We start from the raw sequence: 17950 nt of genomic DNA on the forward strand, positions 1-17950 counted from the left end.
AAAAAAAGAAACTACTGGGGGAATGCAAGATGAACAAAAAATAGGTATACACCTCAAATTCTATTTATCTTCTTCCATATGTCTTAACAGTTAAATCACACTCAACTGCTATTTTTCTATTTATGTTTTATTGTGGATTTAGTGTCTATATAGTTATTTGATTCTTTGATGTCAGATTCTTAAAGATGGATTATCTTAATGTGAGAAAGTGTGCTTACGCAAGTGGTGAGTTGGTGACTAAATAGGCTTCTACATCCAAAATGCTAGCTGTCCTTCCTGAGTAAGAAATAAGGACAATGTGATGAATTATTCAAAACTTACTTTCTAGAGAGTTCCCTTTGTGGCTTAGCACGTTAAGAATCCAACTAGTATCCTTAAGGATGTGGGTTTGATCCCTGGCCTTGCTCAGCAGGTTAAGGATCCGGTGTTGCTATGAGCTGTGGTGTCATTCGCAGACATGGCTCGGGTCTTGCATTGCTGTGGCTGTGGCGTAGGCTGGAAACTATAGCTTGATTCGATCCCTATCCTGGGAACTTCCATATGCAGCAGGAGTGGCCCTAAAAAAAAAAAAAAGCAAACTTACTTTCTAGTTCTTAGCAGGTAGAAATATACAATAACTAATCAAAGTAGAATGTTACATTCCTAAAGTGATTTTTAATCTGAGGTAAGGATAATTTGAAAATAAAATGATGTGGAGACACTAAGGTTTTATTTCTATTCCTAGATATCCATGATTGAGATGTCACATAAACGAGCCAAACATTTTATGCAGCTAAGTTTATTCTCACTTCATATTACATTTAAATATATAAAAGTGGTCAACAGCGAAAGGGGCAGAAAGCAAAACCAAGTATTCTTTTTGGGATAAACAAGCTGCTGTGGATGGCAGGGAGCGCTCTCACTGATAAAGTACGAGCAATATATTTTCCCTGAAGCTGAAATAAGTTAAACTCATTTTACTGGCTGCATAACACACGTTAGCTGTGTACTGGGTTAAGTCAAGTCTGACAAACGAGAGAGCTAATGGTTTTACTAGTTACATTGTGCTAACATCAGGGAGATGATTTTCACATTATTTATGTTGAATTTGTGTTGCAGTACTTAAGTGACTGTGTCATTTAAGAAATGGAGGAAAGATTTAGGGCTTCTATTAAATGACCTTGTGTAGAATCATTGCACAAATGTCATAAAATCATAAGGTGGGAATTTTTTTAAAAGTAGCAGTGCCAACAGTTTATCACCAAGAACTTATTTTAATGTAAATGAGTCTAATGTCCCTTCATGCAGTAAGACAGACACAAACAAAAACAATGGTTCTAAATTAGGTGCTCATAAATCCAGGTTGAAACAAAGGGCACGTGGACATGTGGACATCTCGTAGTTTAGTTCGCACGTGTTGTGAAGAATATAAAAACGAAGCACAAAGCAGTGCTTTAAGTTTGCAAAGTAAAGTTTTTAGTTTAGGCATGTTGGCTAGTGCCCTTGATGCGGCCAAGGAGCACATATATGAGGTGGCACGTCTGCGTCTATCTAGCTGCTTTTAAAAAATAAAAGGAACTTTTTAAGTATTTTGCCTTTTCTTCTACATTTTCCAATAAAAATGTGACTACAAATCATTACAAAACCACCTTTTAGGCAATGTATAGTTCACTGAGATTACTTAGACCTGGATACACTGTGAGATAATATCCAGTAAATACAGTAACACAATAATGCAGTATATTTCAGTAAAAATAGAATAAATAAAATAAAAATATTTTAAGCTGTATTTAACAGGTTAATAAAAAATGATAGGACATACAAGGCATAGTGAACATGGCTGCCTGTTTACCGAATCACAGATACAAAGAATGCATAGATAACTGAAGTGTCACTACACGATCAGGTAGGACATCGGCATCCTGTCGCAGAAAATACACACGTACTTTCATACATACTTTTTGGCCATGGCAGAAAGTGTCTGAACATACGGCTTAACATAATTAATTTTACAAAATTAATTGCATTTAGTATGCAAAGCTATCTTTAAAACAAAACATCTGCAGTAAAGTTTTCAGTACGTAAAGGCTATCATTCATTTTAATGCATCGTATAATTGCATATATAAATCAGTTTGCTACTTAAAGCTAGCTCAGTATTCTTGATCTTGAAAACAAATGTACACCTTAAAAAATGAATGGGGTTCTGGTAGAGACTTGCAATATAAAAGTGGATCACTTGTTCAGAATTTGGAAGCTTATCACACTGAAATATTTCACTGTAGATACCGAGATGAAAGATCATGATTGAGTTTTGAACAGCTTTTCAAAGGGCACAGTAAGGATTTTCTTAATGCATAATTCTTTAGGATGTCACTGATTACTTCAGTAGAATAGTATATAGGCTGGTGAGAAATGTAATTCATTTTTAGAGTGGCATCTTTTTTGTCCTAACACTAGGGTGCTAGCAGACAATCCTAGAATTCTGAGAGGGAGCAGAGGCAGGAGGCCACCTACTCATTCCACGATGTTCTCTGGTGGCTAAGTCTCACAGGTTCGGAATATTCCTACCACAGGTAACATCATCCCTGGATGGTCTTGTGGATCGAACAGGCTGTGCTACATGTACTGTCCTCTACAACACACCCGAGGCACACACTGCAGGAGAACAGTCCTGGGCTGAGCGAGGGCAGTGATTTGGTCGTTAATACCACTCTGTGAGTCATTTGGACATGCTTCCCTACTTAAATAGGGAATCCTAAGACTGCCTGACAATAACTGGATAGACCAAGGGTAATTCTGGGAAGACCCCTCCTGACTGGCATGGAAGCAGCCTTAACTGATAATTGGGAGTTAAGAAGCATGGGTCCTAGTCCTGACTTTCTCACTAACGCTTGTGAGATCTTAGGCTAGGTGACTGAGGCTCTTTCATTCATATTTTTCATTTCTCAAATGTGTTCTTAGTACTTTCTCTACCTTATAAGGCTCCAATGTGATGATAAGACTGTGGAAACCATTTTGACAAGTACATAGCAATAGATAAACATAAAGCATTACTTTTATAACTAGATGTTAATGATAATTTTATCATTGAAGAGTAAAAACTAATGCTTGGATTGAGCTTCTCAGCAACGTCCTTTTAAAAAAGCAGTGTCGACAAGTGTCTAAATCTGTATCTTTACAACTAAGTCTCTCATCTGTAGATAGAGAAGCAGGAAAGTGCTATTTGGGGAAATTTGTTCAACAGTCCATTGTTCCTATGCATATTTGGCTCTGTTATGAAATTTTTTAATCTTGAAAATAAATGGGAAAAATATAAATTTAAAAATACATCTAGAGTCCAACAAATTTTAGTACTAAGTACATAAATTCAGAAACATTCAAGTTAATGAAATTTGTTGCCATGGACTATGCATGATGGACAGACAGCTTTCTGGGCAAAAAGCATTAGGGTAGCATTGAGCTAGGTGCAGAATCCTAGCAGAACGTTTCCCGAGGAGGTGGAAAAAAACAGCATGGTAGCGGTCTAAGATATAAAGGACGTTTCCTCAACTCCAAATTGCATATTGGCTGATGATCAAACTAAGGATGAAAGGCTTACGAGGAATATTTCATTTTAATGTTGTTTATGTAGCGAATGGCCATAGTGAACTATAATTCTCTAGCTGTATTGTACAATATAAGGCAGAAGTTTGAAATATGTCCCACCCAAGATGCATTATGATTTTGTTCATCTCTTTCTTAACAATCGGTTTGAAAACCATCTGAACAGAAAGGCTATTTTTGTTCGATTTTAATTTCTGAAATTTAGTTTTTCAATTTTGAAGCTTCACTTTTTTTTTTTTTTCCCACATCCCACAAACAGCTGTAGACATGAAATGGTGTCCATGTGTCAAAGAGCTCGTCAAGAAAAGCTGCCAGTCGGTTTCTATACTGATGCCAACAGCCAAAAAATGGTGTCAACCAAAGGTTCGATTTCATGAAAAACTAAAACAAAAACTCATCATCCTATTTTTACAGCAATTCAATAGTGTCCGGTATACAGTATCTACTCCAATGTTGGAAACAGGGCAAAGTGCTTCAGGACGTAAAAGTTGCTTGTGACACATCCAGTCAAGAGACAGTGAAACTAACTCAGGCGGCATTCATTCACTCCAAGGACTCGGCGTCTCACTGGGAGGGGTGTGGCCACATTCTTCCCGTGGATGTGAAGGTACATACTGTTCACGATATTTACAATAAGAGAGAGACCTTCCACTGCTCATGGTGTAACTTACTGACAGCAAAAAAAATTAGTCATGCTTCTTTTCATATCACACGATGGTGGCAAGACGAGAGAACATGCTTGTCTAACACTGTTGGGTTAAGGATAAATTCTCTGAAGACAAAGCATCAGCAACTGAATGGAAGGCCAGAGATCAGCTCCTTTTCTTTAGTGTAGCTATTCAGTCTTCAGTAACAGAGTCCTTTCACATCTGCAGCTATGGTGTTTCTGTGACTGGGCGTTTCTGTTTCAAAGTGTCAATGAGGGATAAGACCCCTCGTTTTACATTGGTTGTGACTCTTCTGGTCACTGAGTCTGCTGGCGGAGGAGGTGGTCGGACTTTCTGTGAAGGCGGCCTGGCTACCAAGCACTTCTGGTATCGTAACTGAAATAAAAAGGTTTTATGGTCGTTAATAATGTACCATCCCTTCTTGTTTAATGACTTTCATTACTCAATATGTTTATTTCCAAAGGCTAACGACCTAGCTTCTGGACATGAACCCAAGAGTTTATCATTTTTTTCCCCCTAATGTGGAGTGTTTTATTTTCTTTATTTCTTTTGACTGCGCCTATGGTACATAGGAGTTGCCGGGCCAGGGATGAAACCCGTGCCGCAACAGCAACCCAAGCTGCTGCAGTGACACCACCAGGTCCTTAACTTGTTGAGCCACCAGGGAACGCCTAAGGTGGAATGTTTTAAAATTCTCTTAAAAGATCATTAGGCTTGACAAAGTTGTTTTGGTTTTTGCTACTGTTTTCTTGCATTTATTGCCACCTTCTACTTGTTCTTTATATTGATAGGCTTTGATTGAAATACTTCATAGTCAAAGAGTGAATGAAAAGAAAAAGGATTGGGCGAGATTTTTTTTTTTTTTTGGCTGCACCTGCAGCATGTGGCATTTCCTGGGCCAGGGAGCAAACCTGTGCCATAGCAGTGACCTGAAGTGCTGCAGCACAATGCCGGATCCTTAACCCCCTGCACTGCAAAGGAACTCCCAGGAAGACATATTGCTGAATTTTTCCTCAGAGGCAGGTAATGAAGTAGGCACTCATGGCTAATTGAGAAACAGCATGGTAGCAAGGCAGGGTTTGAATCTGGCTCTACCACTTGTGAACTATATGACCCCAGGCAGTTATGACATCTCTGAGCCTCAGTTTCTTCGTTTGAAAAATGGATGACGGAGTTCCCGTCGAGGCGCAGTGGTTAACGAATCCGACTAGGAACCATGAGGTTGCGGGTTCGGTCCCTGCCCTTGCTCAGTGGGTTAACGATCCGGCGTTGCTGTGAGCTGTGGTGTAGGTTGCAGACGCGGCTCGGATCCTGCGTTGCTGTGGCTCTGGTGTAGGCCGGGGACTACAGCTCCGATTCGACCCCTAGCCTGGGAACCTCCATATGCCGAGGGAGCGGCCCAAAGAAATAGCAAAAAGACAAAAAAAAAAAGAAAGAAAAATGGATGACGAACAGGGACTTTAACAGAGTGTGTTGTGAGTAAGGAATGCTTGCAGAATGCCCGAAACAGGCCTAGCAATGCAGAAGGCATTCATAAATGTTTATTCCTTTTCCTGTTCCTGCTTGTTCCTGTCATGGCTCGGCGGAAACGAATCCGACTAGGAACCATGAGGTTGTGGGTTCGATCCCTGGCCTCGCTCAGCGGGTTAAGGATCTGGCGTTGCCATGAGCTGTGGTGTAGGTTGCAGACACAGCTCAGATCTGGTGTTGCTGTGGCTGTGGTATAGACCTGCGGCTATAGCTCCGATTAGACCCCTAGCTTGGGAACCTCCATATGCCGTGGGTGTGGCCCTAAAAGGACAAGAAAAAAAATTATGCATTAAGATTTCAGGATACATTTTATATACAAGGCTAAATCTTAATGGATTCGTTTTTAGAAATCCATTAGTGCTGGCACCACAGACAGTTTCTATCCTTCAGAAACAAGGACACAAATTTACCTGCTTTTGTACCAATGCAAAGGTAAGTAATTCTTCAAAATTAGATTAAAAGACTAAAATGTGTCAAATGTTTCTTTCTAATCCAAGCACTTAAAAATAATTCCATGGTTGATTTTTAAAATCTTAGCCATTAACAGGCTCCTTAGAACAACTGTGGGACAGGCTGCTGTGTCCCTCTGAGAAGCACACCCCACCTACAGCAGGCCTCCTGCATGATGCTCTGCCACAGGCCCCAAACCAGCCCCTTTCCACCAATCATACAAGAATCGATTTTTTTCTTTTTTTTTTTCCTTTTTTTGGGCTTTTTAGGGCCGTACCCGTGGCATATGGAGGTTGCCAGGCCAGGGGTCTAATCGGAGCTGCAGCTGCCAGCCTACGCCACAGCCACAGCAATGCCAGATCTGAGCCACATCTGCAACCTACACCACAGCTCATGGCAACGCCGGATCCTTAACCCACTGAGCGAGGCCAGGGATCTAACCCGTAACCTCATGGTTCCTAGCTGGATTCGTTTCCGCTGCACCATGATGGGAACTCCAGAGAAACGATTTTTCATGTCTGCTGTACATAAAGAATGTTCCTAGGTTTGCATCACAACCACAATGACATACTTCCAAAGCACAGCTTTACAGAGGGGCAGGCATGGCCACAGGGCACTCGGGGCTGTGAGTTCCCAGTGTTAGTTACATAATTTCCAGCGTCAGTCAAAATGGTGCCTGATGTACTTCATTTAGAGGACTCATCTCTGTCTCACTCTAAATTTCATCAGAGTATTTTTAGATGAGCCCATACCACTCAGCTGCAAAGAATGCCTAAAAATTAAGTAGCTTCAGAATGTAATGCCAGACTAATTTCAGATTGTATAAATTCACACAGTTTCAGATGGAGAATCATGCAGATTTGAATTAGGAGGAAAGCCGCCAAGTGAGAAGTGCTGGATACAGAGTGCAAAGAAAGGTTTGATTTCACTGGAACGCCTCACACTGGATTGGCTGAATCACTTCAGCTCGCTGCCCTAATTAAAATAGCAAGCAAATGAGAAGAAATTGTTTCTAGTGGAGAGAAAAATGGGCTTGGGAATCAGAACAAACTGTAACCAGTAATATTGCTAATTATTTATTTGTCATCAGCATTTAAAATGTATAATTAAGGCTGAAAGCCATTCATTTTATGACTACAACCATCTGTTAATGATCTCCTTTTCAATTTCACAAAATACCTAAACAGTCATCATTTTTGCTTGCTGGGACTCGCCCCTTTGCTGTTTCCTTCACACAGTCCCTGCACCCCATCTCAGCGCCCCCCGCCCTGGTCAGGAGGGTCCTCTTGACTCCTCTCCCACCCTGCTCCCCTCCACCAGCCCTGCTCCTTCACGTGCAGGTGGATTTGCTCTAGAATCCCGGCCCCACAGCCCCCGAGGGAAACTGTCAACCAAGGCGTGAGGAGAACAAGCCAGGTGACAAGTGCATATCAAAGATCTTCCCTCCCGCCGCCCCTCTCTGTCCAAAGGTGTCATTTAAGATGAAACCCACCTGTTCTCTCCTCAGCCCCCCTTTTGCTCTGCCTGCTGCCTCATCCTCTCCCCTCTTAACCTGGCAATGGACTGTCTGCAAAGAACCAGAACGAGCTCCACTGCCCTCAGTGCCCCCTGTGCCTGGACTCAGCATGTACCGGCCGGGCTCAACGATGCTCTCACCCAATCAGCTGGCGAAGCCCCAACCCCAGGCGCTCACCCACCACCAAGACCTTGGCCTGCCTACAAATATGACCCCACTGCAATCCGGCTATACTGACTCATCTTCCTCAGCCTCAGAACTGCGTGACTCTGCCCCGCCCCGAACACCTGACCCAGCACCTCAACAGTGCGCTCCTCCGCTGCCACCGCAGGCCTGGCCGGCGACATACTGCCACTCACTCCTCCATCGGCTGCCATCTCACACGTGCACCTGGCACACTTTCTACGCCAAGACAGAATTTTAGTTCACGTGTTCCCCACATGCCCAAACCCCACAATGCCAAGATCATGTCGGCCCTACTGGAACCTCCCAGAGTCCAGCCCACTTAAATCAGTCCAGTGCAGTTAGGTGAGGTGCAGGGGCTTCAAATCCAGCATTCTCTCCCTCCCCCCGCTGGGTGGTCCTCCATCCCCTGCTCCTGCTTTCCCCCCGCAGCTCCTGGTTTAGAGGCAACTTCCCCCTGGACCAGCGACTCCTCCCAGCTCAGCCTTGTCCCCGACCCTCCTCCATGTGGTTTTCTTCTCTCTTCTCTAGCATCCGCTTTTAAAGCCCGACATGGTCTCTCCTGCGTAACAATCAAGGTAACACCCTGACCTAAGATCACAGGCCCTTCTTGACATGGACCTGGCTCCTTCCACTTGGTTGCAGCAACCTCCCCTGCCTGCTGCTAGAACACCCCACACAGCCCAGGTCTGGACGCTACATTGAACCAGCTCCCTCCTTCTTACTGGACCCCTTCCTCTGCCCAGAAAAACGGGAGTTCAGAGGACATTTGAGGAACAGATGACAAGGTGTTCCTAATATGTGGCACAAGAGCACTGATTTTCTTAGTTGGGGACCTAGGGGCAAATGCAGGCTCTGTTATTTACAGCTTTGTCCTGGGGCCCGTCCTTTCCTCTGAGCCTGTTTTGTCATAAATAGAAGAGAACTACTACTACCTACTACTGCAGGGCTGTGGTCAGAATTGAGTTAATAGCAATAAACAGAGTACTTAAGAACAATAATGCACTTAGACCAAGTATCTAAAATAAAAACCATTCAATACACTGAATTTTTTAAATTATTGAATTAGGTGTTCCCGTTGTGGCTTAGCGGTAACGAACCCGACTAGTATGAGGATGCAGGTTCAATCCCTGGCCTTGCTCAGTGGGTTAAGGATCTGGTGTTGCCATGAGCTGTGGTGTAGGTCACAGATGCGGCTCAGATCCCGAGTTGCTGTGGCTGTGGCTGTGGTGTAAGCCAGCGGCTGTAGCTCCGATTCCACCCCTAGCCTGAGAACCTCCATATGCTGCAGGTACAACCCTAAAAAGGAAAAAAAAAAAATGTCTGAGTTAGTTCCAAACAGCACCAACTGGCACATGACCAGCATCTTCAGATCACATACTGAAACGGGTCAAGCACTGCGAGTCCTCAAATTCACAGGCTTTGAAGACGTTTTCTCAGCATTACCAGCGTCTCTGCAGAAGAGCCCTGCTCCCTCCAGCTTGGCTTCTTTCAGGCAGCCTGGCCTCTTAAGGTGGCCAACTGCTTGTCACGACTGACGCTGTCCACAGGAAGGGGGCTGCGGCACAGCAGGGCACTCCTTCAGAGACGAGACCTGGCTTCTCTTATGTCAGCAACGCTGCTCTAACTCACAGCGCATTAAACAAAAGCAGGGCCTGAGGGCCGAGTCCCCGCAGCGGGTCACTCACCATGCAGGCGGCCTGCACGGCCTCTGACACGTTCGCGGCGTTAGGCTCGCACCAGAAAACGTGGCACTCGAAGTGCTGGTTCCCAGTGTCCATGATGAAGGCAAACGTGTGCACGTCCTTCCCGACGCCCATGAAGGACAGGAATCGCACCCGACACTCCACCAGGACTTCCTCTTCATTCTGCAAGAGACGCTCTTCAGCAGCCTGCTCTCTGCAAGGCCCGGCCACAGGCCCAGACACGTTCGGATCTTCGGACCCCACGGCACATGGAGAATCTGCTTGGAGCGGCTGCACAGAGGAAACGGTATTAAACAAACATACACGGCGCTCCCCTTGTGGCTCAGTGGTAATGAACCCGACCAGGAACCATGAGGTTGCGGGTTCGATCCCTGGCCTCGTTCAGTGGGTGAAGGATCCAGCATTGCCGTGAGCTGCGGTGTAGGGTGCAGACACAGCTCGGATCCAGCATTGCTGTGGCTGTGGTGTAGGCCGGCAGCTGGAGCTCTGATTTGACCTCTAGCCTGGGGACCTCCACGTGCTTCGGGTGTGGCTCTAAAAAGCAAAACAAACAAATCAACAACAAAAAAACAAAACAGGCTAAATTTAGGAAAGACTTGTATTTTTCTAGGAAGGCCAGTTGCTAGGTGTGCCTGGAGAGGCCGTGGCCGCTGTGGGTGCCTCAGTCCACAGCTAACCTCGCTCTGACCACCTGCAACTGAGCATGTGTATTCTGCTCCATCTGCTCACTCCAGGCCTGCGGGTTCAGCACGGCTGGGAACCATGTTGTGTCACTCTTAACGTGCTGACCACACAGTGGCTGCAAACCCATCTGTCCAAGCAGACCCACCGGAGACCCCGAGCCCCAAGCGAGAAGCCACAGGATCGCTTTCCAGCCAGGTCTGCTTCCCACACTAGACAGCACAGTGAACCGCGTCTCTATCTAAAACTGTCTGAAACAAAAAGTTGCCAAATCTTTTTTTTTTTTTTCTTTTCTCACAAACATAGCCATATAATGCCGAGTTAAGTGTTCCGCATTCACTCTCTTCATTTTTGGCCGCCCCTCGGCATATGGAGTTCGCCGGCCAGGGATCAGATCTAAGCCTCCGTCTCAACTGAAGCCACAGCTTTGGCAACGCTGGATCTTTAACCCATTGCGCCAGAGCTGGGGCTGGAACTCACGTCCCAGTGCTCCCAAGACGCTGCCAATCCTGCTGCGTCACAGCGGGAGCTCTTGGATTCCTTCATATGGACGCCACATCCTTTGCAGCAGCCATATGCAGTTTTTGAAAATTAGTAAATATGTCTGGAATGTTGACTTGTGGCTCATTAATATCTTATTAAATATTCACTAGGTGTGATGGGATTGCTTAATAGGCACACTCAGCTAGTCTGAGAGGCCGGGAAGTTTTCTTGAGGAAAGCGACATTTACGTTGAGATCTGGGTAAGGGCTGGGTAGGACAGAACACAGGTGAAGCCACAATCACAAAGGTGCTGAGGTAAGAAAAGGCACCACATGTTTGCAGACTTGAAGAAAACCCAGTGTGGCAGGCCGGAGTGGCGGGCAGGGAGCATCTTACTCCTCTTTAGAAATTAAACAGGGCTTGGAGCTTCCATCGAGGTGCAGCGGAAATGAATCCAACTAGGAACCGTGAGGTTGTGGGTTCGATCCCTGGCCTTGCTCAGCGGGTTAAGGATCCGGCGTTGCCGTGAGCTGTGATGTAGGTTGCAGACGCAGCTCGGATCTGGCATGGCTGTGGCGTAGGCCGGCGGCTGCAGCTCCAATTGGACCCCTAGCCTAGGAATCTCCATGTGCTGTGGGTGTGGCCCTAAAAAGACAAAAGACAAAAACCAAAACAAACAAACAAACAAACAAACAGGGCTTAAAGGTGAGCTGCTAGTGGACAGAAGCAAGAGCCAGCCAAAGACTTGGTTTACCATGACAGGTGCTTCACAGAAGCAGAATGGAAAACTGACCCTGCTACTTCTAGCTGTGTGACTGTGGGAAGTTACTTAACCTCTCTGTGCCAGTTTTCTCAAGCACAAAACTGAGATAACACGGGTTGAGGCTGATACTGGCCCCTCTCCAGATGACCTCCTGCTGCAGGACCGTCCATGACAGAAGCATCTCTTGCACCCCAACCCCAGAGGACAGAGCCCAGTCAAAACTGGGGCCTCGAGAGTGGCCAGAGAACCAAGCCCGATTCATGAATTACTGCTAGCATCATGCAATCACCTCTAGCAAATGATTCCATCCCCCGGGCACGGGAGGGAGGAAGACGGTGCAGCACGACAACAGGAGGCTCTGGGGTGTGCAGAGACCCCGACACAAAGGGCAACATCTTACGCAGGCTGCTTTAACCACAAGCAAGCACAGCTCTCCAGAGGCCAGGCGCTGGTGTGTGCCTGTGTCTCATGAACATTCGCCGTCTGTGAAACCTCACTGTTATCCACACGGGCCAAGGGCACTCGCCGCCCTTCTCACCTTCTCACTGATGACAGTCACAGTAGCATCGGCCACATTCATGTTCACGGACGGCCAGTCCTCTTTGCTGGACGAGGTCATAAGACTTTCTATGGCATTGTTCAGGGTGTCCATTCCTGTGGATGGATGGGACACAAGAAGGAGAAAGTCCTAAAACCATCTGTGACTCTCAAATGTGGGCCCCAAATCACCCAGGCACAGCTCTGCCCAGACTGGTCTGTTTTCTTTTTTTGGGGGGGGGTAGACCCAGACAAGACGGTTCATTTGAGGATTTCATTGCTCAAAAGAAAAGAAAGGCCAGCTTTTCCACAGAAAGAAGGGCCATGAGACCCTCCAGAGACGTGGCATACAAGATCCTGTCTAATCAAACCCTGTCTCCAAAGAGTCCCTCGGCCCGAGTGTATGAACAGTATGCAAATGCCACCTTTTTCTAAGCAAGGAACCTTGACAAAGGGGACCCCACAGAAGCCAGCAATCCACCAGATTATCTGATCACCATCGTTATGCTTTGTCACTTAAATATGGCCAAGGGCGGACGGCCCCAGACACAAGTAGTATGTGCTGTTCAACGGGGCCCTTGGGCTGGCTGTTCCCACAGCCATTTTTGGCAGGGGGATGGGTGGGACAACCACCTCACTGAGATATAATTCACCTATCAGACAATTTACGCATGTCAAATACAAAATTCAACGGTTTTTAGTGTATTCACAGAGTTATGCCAACCAGCGCCATCATCGGCTTTAGAACATTTGCATTGCCCCCAAAGGCAAGCCCAGGCCTTTCAGGAGTCACCCTCCATCTGCTCGCGGCGCCCAGCCCTATCTCGAGGGACCGGCCCACTCTGGACATCTCAGATGAACCCAACGGTACAGGAAACGGTCCTCTGGACCCGGCCTCCTTCACTCAGCATGATGTTTTCAAGGTCCAGCCATGTTGCAGCATGTTGAATAGTTCATTCCTTTTTATTGCCAAATCAAGGGCCCCTGTTTGGAAGTGTTCTCTTATTAATCCACTCGTCTGCTGACAGACATGTGGGTTGTTTCCACTTTTTGACTATTACGAATGATGCTGCTGTGAGCATGCTCATACGTGGTTTTGTGCGGACAGCTGTTTTCACGTCACTTGGGCATAAGCCCAGGAGCAGAGCCGCTGGGTCCAGTGGTGACTTTTGAGGACCTGCTAGACTGTTTTCTAAGGCAGCTGTGCCATTTTACCTTCAACCCAGCAGGGCCTGAGGGTTCTAATATCTCCACAGCCTTTTTTTATCCAGGAAAAGGCTCCATCTCCCAGCCTCCTTTCAGCTTGGGATGGCTAAGCCACTAAGTTCTGCCCCTGGGATGTGTGCTGACTGCTGTGTGGCCACTTCTGCATTGCAGGGGCCACACCTCAATAGGAGAGCATGAGGGCTCCCTCGGCCCCTTGTCCCCAACCCCCACTTGACAGGGACTAAAGCAGGTGCCTGGGCCCAGAGACAGAAGTGGACCACACGTCAGAGACGCTTCGCCTGTTGTGTCCTGTGCTTTTGATCAGGACGGTTTGTGTGCTCTGGCTGGTAACAGTGTGAGTGTCTGATTCAAGACAAGGCAAGGGCGTGAATCAGCTGACCCCAGCCCGACGGGACGGGAGGGTGAGCACCTCCCACGAGCTCCCAACACTTGGAAAGTGGAAAGACGATAAACATTTTACATACCGACTGGTTTGTCTACAGGCAGCATGCCCAGGTACTGCACACGGAACTTCTGGACCAGCTCAGTCTTTGGTGTTGGAAAATCTACTACAGGGAACAAAGCAACACAGCTGTCTCAACGGTTCAACAACACACACGCCACGTTCCGTGTTCCTAGAGGTGAACGTGGCACGTGTTCTATGAGAACAGCATTGCTTCCGCTGCGGCCTCTCAATCGAAATCCCATTCACCGTTCATTTCTCGGGGGGAGAGTATCTGAAAGCAGGAACTGGAATCCAGGCGTTAAGCTGTGACTGTCTCTTGAGTGTGTGCTACGCAGGGGCTTTGAGAGTCCTTCTCATTAAGTGTGGCTGATGCCCTGGGGACATTTACTCACAGGGGGTACACCCACAGACAAGAAAAATAACTCAACAGAGCTCCCCAAAATATTGGCCCACATATTTCTCACCTAGCTGGTCCTTACCCCAGGCTATACATGAGTTACAAACCCACGAAAGATAATTTTCTTTCATCTGGTCCAATGGCAACAAAACTAACCCCGGCCCTTCCCGTCTGACCCTGTTGACCCAAAGTCAGGTCTAAGCCACGCATGGAGGCCTCGAGGGCAGGCTCAGCACGAGTCTGCTGAGTTGCGCCTGGTTTTGGGGGGGAGACTAGAAAGGCCCGGGAGCCGTCAAGACCCTCCCTTTGTGACTCGGATGGAAGTGCCCACGTGGAGGGAGCAGGTGCGGCCGACCTACCTTGCAGGGGGACGTCGAGGTTCACGGCGGGCCTTTCCTGGAGGGAACTGCAGGCCAGGGCTTTGGCGTTCTTCCGTTCGGCCATAATCTGATGAAGGAAAACACAGCTTTGGTCTCAGTTACAGACTCCGTGGCTTCAACCGTCCCAGCCGGCGGCGGCGTGTCTGCACCCACTTCACCTCTGAGTTCGGTCGGCTTGAGTCTATGGCCTGACTTCCCACCCCCATCTCTGAGCTGCGTATTCTGAGAACTGTGCCCATTTTTCTCTGTACCTCAGAGGAACAGTCTCCTAACTGTTTGGAAGTTACCCTTCCATGCACCAGGCTCCTGCCACTGCCCCAACAACCCATGCAGCATTCCTGGTCGTGCATAGACCTCCTGGCCCACAGTGGCCACTGGGATGCCAGGCAATAGAATTGCCCCACTGCTTCCAGATGGTGACTATTGGGGACGCTTTTCAGGGCTCTGGGGACAGAGTACATGGGTGCAAGGCCACACTTATTAGCTGTGTGGCCTTGGGTAAGTCACCTGCCCTCATGTCTCCTTTCTTTCACTGAACTTGGGGATAATATTTATGTTCTTAATAATATTTCAGTCCTGAGAGTAAATGTAAGCCCTCAGAAATATCAGCTGCTATTGTTGTTGCTGTGATCAAACTATTTAAATCTGCCAGCCATCTTTCTGGCATCTGACCCTTAAATCTTAAATCTGCCCCTCTTTTCTTGGGGCAACGGACAACTCCTTTACTTGAGAGTCACCAGTGTTCCCCCTTGTTCACAGTGCTGTGGGTTGAGGGACTCCAAGAAGCCACATTCAGTGACTCCCTCGGCAAGTCACCCCCTCAGGTCCAGCCCAAGCTTTCCATCCCAGGTGGCATAAAAATCATTCCTCCCTCGCCGAGCTCCACTCTGCCCGTCCCCAGATCTGTGCCTGGGACAGCGGGCAGGAGAGCTGCTGCTGCTGATACGACTGAGGATCTACTGAGCACTGCTCTGTGCCAGGCTGTGCTCTAAGGGCTTGGCACCTAGAATACAAGCCCCACAAGGGCAAGGGTTTTTTTCTGTGGTGGGTTCTGCTGTCTTCTTAGAACAGGGCCTGGCAGGAGGTAGCCCTGAATTATATTTGTTGCGAGTGAATGAGACAATGAAACCCGGGGAGTGCAGCGGGCAGCGGGGCAGCTCCAGGAGCGGGAGTGTGCTCATGGGCTGGGGTGACTGTGGGGTCTCCAGGCCAGCACCCTGCAGATCCTGGTCACAGGGTCAGAGCGGCAGACCGCTGGGCTATTCCTCTGGGGGCTGGGGACAGCTGCTAGTCCCCACCCCTCCCTGGAGAACTGTGGCTTACACCTGCTTCGTCCCTGCTGCTCAGGGACCAGGCTGGGCCGTGGCAGTGGCTGTGGCTTGTGGGGGTGAGGCCCGCTAATGACGCCAGCCTGGAACCGGAAAGGGGACATTCAACACAGGTGATGGCAAAGTCTTGTGATTGGATTCAGTCGGTCAGTCAGTTTGGGGAAGGGAAAGGCCTGGCTCAGGGAAGCTGGTGACAGCATCCAGGAGGTGTGGCCGCCACCAATGAACACAAGTCAGCGAGTGGGTAAGGTGGCTGCTGAGAACCTTAGTCACGTATCCTTGGAGGTCAGAGGACACGGTGGCCACGGTCTGTTCTCTGTTGATTCCCTTTCGGAACGTTGGTTCATTCAGGGGCAACCAAGCAGCGTGTGCCCAGCAGAGGACAGCTGTAGGAGCCTGGTGCCCCGGGACCCGAAAGGGCTGAAGAGACAGGGGTGGGGCCTTCTGGATGGAGGAGGACGCCAGGGGCAGGAAGGCTCCATGTGACTCTGGGTAAGGAAGCGGGACACCTGCCAGCGTGTGTGTCCTTGGGAAGTCAGCCTACGTTCACGGCAACCCCCGGCCGGTTTCGTCCCCTCCCACCCCCCGTTGTCCACACCCAGACAGGGCCCGGCCCTGGGAGGTCTGCCCGGACTCCTGGTCCCCACGTACATGGCACCTCTCTGCCACCACACCTGGCGCACCCTGTCCGCCTGTCAGAACCCCCCAGACTGTGGGAGGGACCCAGGCTCTGGAGGCGGAGCATCATTTAGAGCAACGCCCAACACGACAGGCAGCAAGAGCCTCAACCACACTGGCGGGACAGATGGTCGGCTCACTTCTCCTGGAGCTCGACCCACAGGTCAACGTGCCGACGGCCCCCCACAAACACCCCGACCTGCATGGCAGGGAGAGAAGAGACGGGGCAGAACCCGCCTTACCTTGGAACAGATCTCGTGGAGGCTTGTGGCAATGGCTTTTGCTGGTGTGTCACATCGAAATACATGACATTTCAAAATTCTTGTATCTTTGTCTCTCGCTACATAAGCAAAATCTCTGTGCAAACAAAATTCATCCGTGCGTTAGAATAAGGAAGCTCCACGGGCATTCTAGTTAGAAACATGAACTGAGCTGCAAGCCAGCATGTCAGGGGGAAACAGGGTGTGCAGCGGTTAAAAAACTACACGTCACCAGCTGCCTCAAACAGAGGGACGGGTTTATGGATGTTAGGAATTCATTTCTTAGCAAAATAACTGCCTTGTTCTCCAAACTCAGTCTGGTGAGCTCCTGGACTCTTACTGAACACTGCTTAATGAAAGCTGAATTTTAAAGGAAACTTCTATTTAGAGTGACAACACGTATTATAAGTATCATGATCACAAAGCAGAATACAGGCTTGAGAGGAGTGCGAAGCTGGGTGAGTGATATCGCGACAAGGACAGCGCTGTGGCAGAAGCAAACCAGCAAGCCCTGAGGTGTAAATGGGCCCAGAGACTGGATCCGACCTGCGGCTGCTGAGCGAGTTGATGGGCAACTACCAGGAGCACAAAGGGACACCGCGGAATGAAGTCCTGTCAAAGGCACTCAGTTCTGCTCTACATGCTGCCTCCTCCAGGGCTCGGGGTGACACCACCCCATGTGCTGTCACCCCAGACAGCGGTGAGGGTGCAGCTGGTGCTGGGTTTCAGCATCTGCTCTACTGATGAAAAGGATATCTCGCCTGTGACAGGACCTGGCTTCAAAAGAACCAGGCCATACCCCTCCATTTCCCACCGTTATCACTGACGACAGGGGTTTAAAAGAACAGAGTGTTTCTAAAAAATAAATGCTCAGATTTACCCATCTGATGGTGGTTCCCCCAGGGACCATGAGGGGCTGCTTCTGGGTTTTGTCTTCCCCACGGTCCCCTGCTGCTCTGCTAAGATGATGTGTGGCTAATGATGCTCCATGAAGATGATGTGTGCCTACTGCATCCCCAGGCCCAGTCCAGGCCCGGCCAGGACTGGTCCCGAGCATCCTCCTCCCTCAAGCACGGGGCCTGCAGCATGCAACCCCGCCTCCCGTGGGGAAAGTCGGCCTGCGGTCAGAGGTGT

General features: G+C 48.3%; 1 protein-coding gene across 50 annotated transcripts in view; it reads right to left on the reverse strand.

Annotated features, from left to right (window-relative positions):
* Positions 1 to 762: 762 nt before the first annotated feature.
* The window catches only part of APBB2 (amyloid beta precursor protein binding family B member 2), a 380374-nt gene continuing 363186 nt past the window's right edge, over positions 763 to 17950 (reverse strand). For 16 of the 50 annotated variants that reach the window (XM_084971889.1, XM_084971878.1, XM_084971885.1 and 13 more), the window contains 6 exons: positions 16799 to 16913; positions 14530 to 14617; positions 13793 to 13876; positions 12103 to 12218; positions 9620 to 9799; positions 763 to 4627 (listed from right to left, as the gene is read on the reverse strand). In XM_084971889.1, coding sequence (XP_084828015.1) covers positions 4460 to 4627; positions 9620 to 9799; positions 12103 to 12218; positions 13793 to 13876; positions 14530 to 14617; positions 16799 to 16913 — 751 coding nt within the window. In that variant the 3' untranslated portion in view covers positions 763 to 4459. Of the gene's footprint in view, positions 4628 to 9619; positions 9908 to 12102; positions 12219 to 13792; positions 13877 to 14529; positions 14618 to 16798; positions 16914 to 17950 lie in introns of all 50 variants that reach the window. The other 34 variants (XM_084971870.1, XM_084971855.1, XM_084971865.1 and 31 more) reach the window with 3 other exon arrangements.

Source organism: Sus scrofa, chromosome 8, assembly GCF_054392235.1.
Source record: "Sus scrofa isolate SSC_HxYL_T2T_F1_AM1 chromosome 8, Sscrofa_HxYL_maternal_Yorkshire_Landrace_v2.0, whole genome shotgun sequence".
NCBI classification, from domain to species: Eukaryota; Metazoa; Chordata; class Mammalia; order Artiodactyla; family Suidae; genus Sus; species Sus scrofa.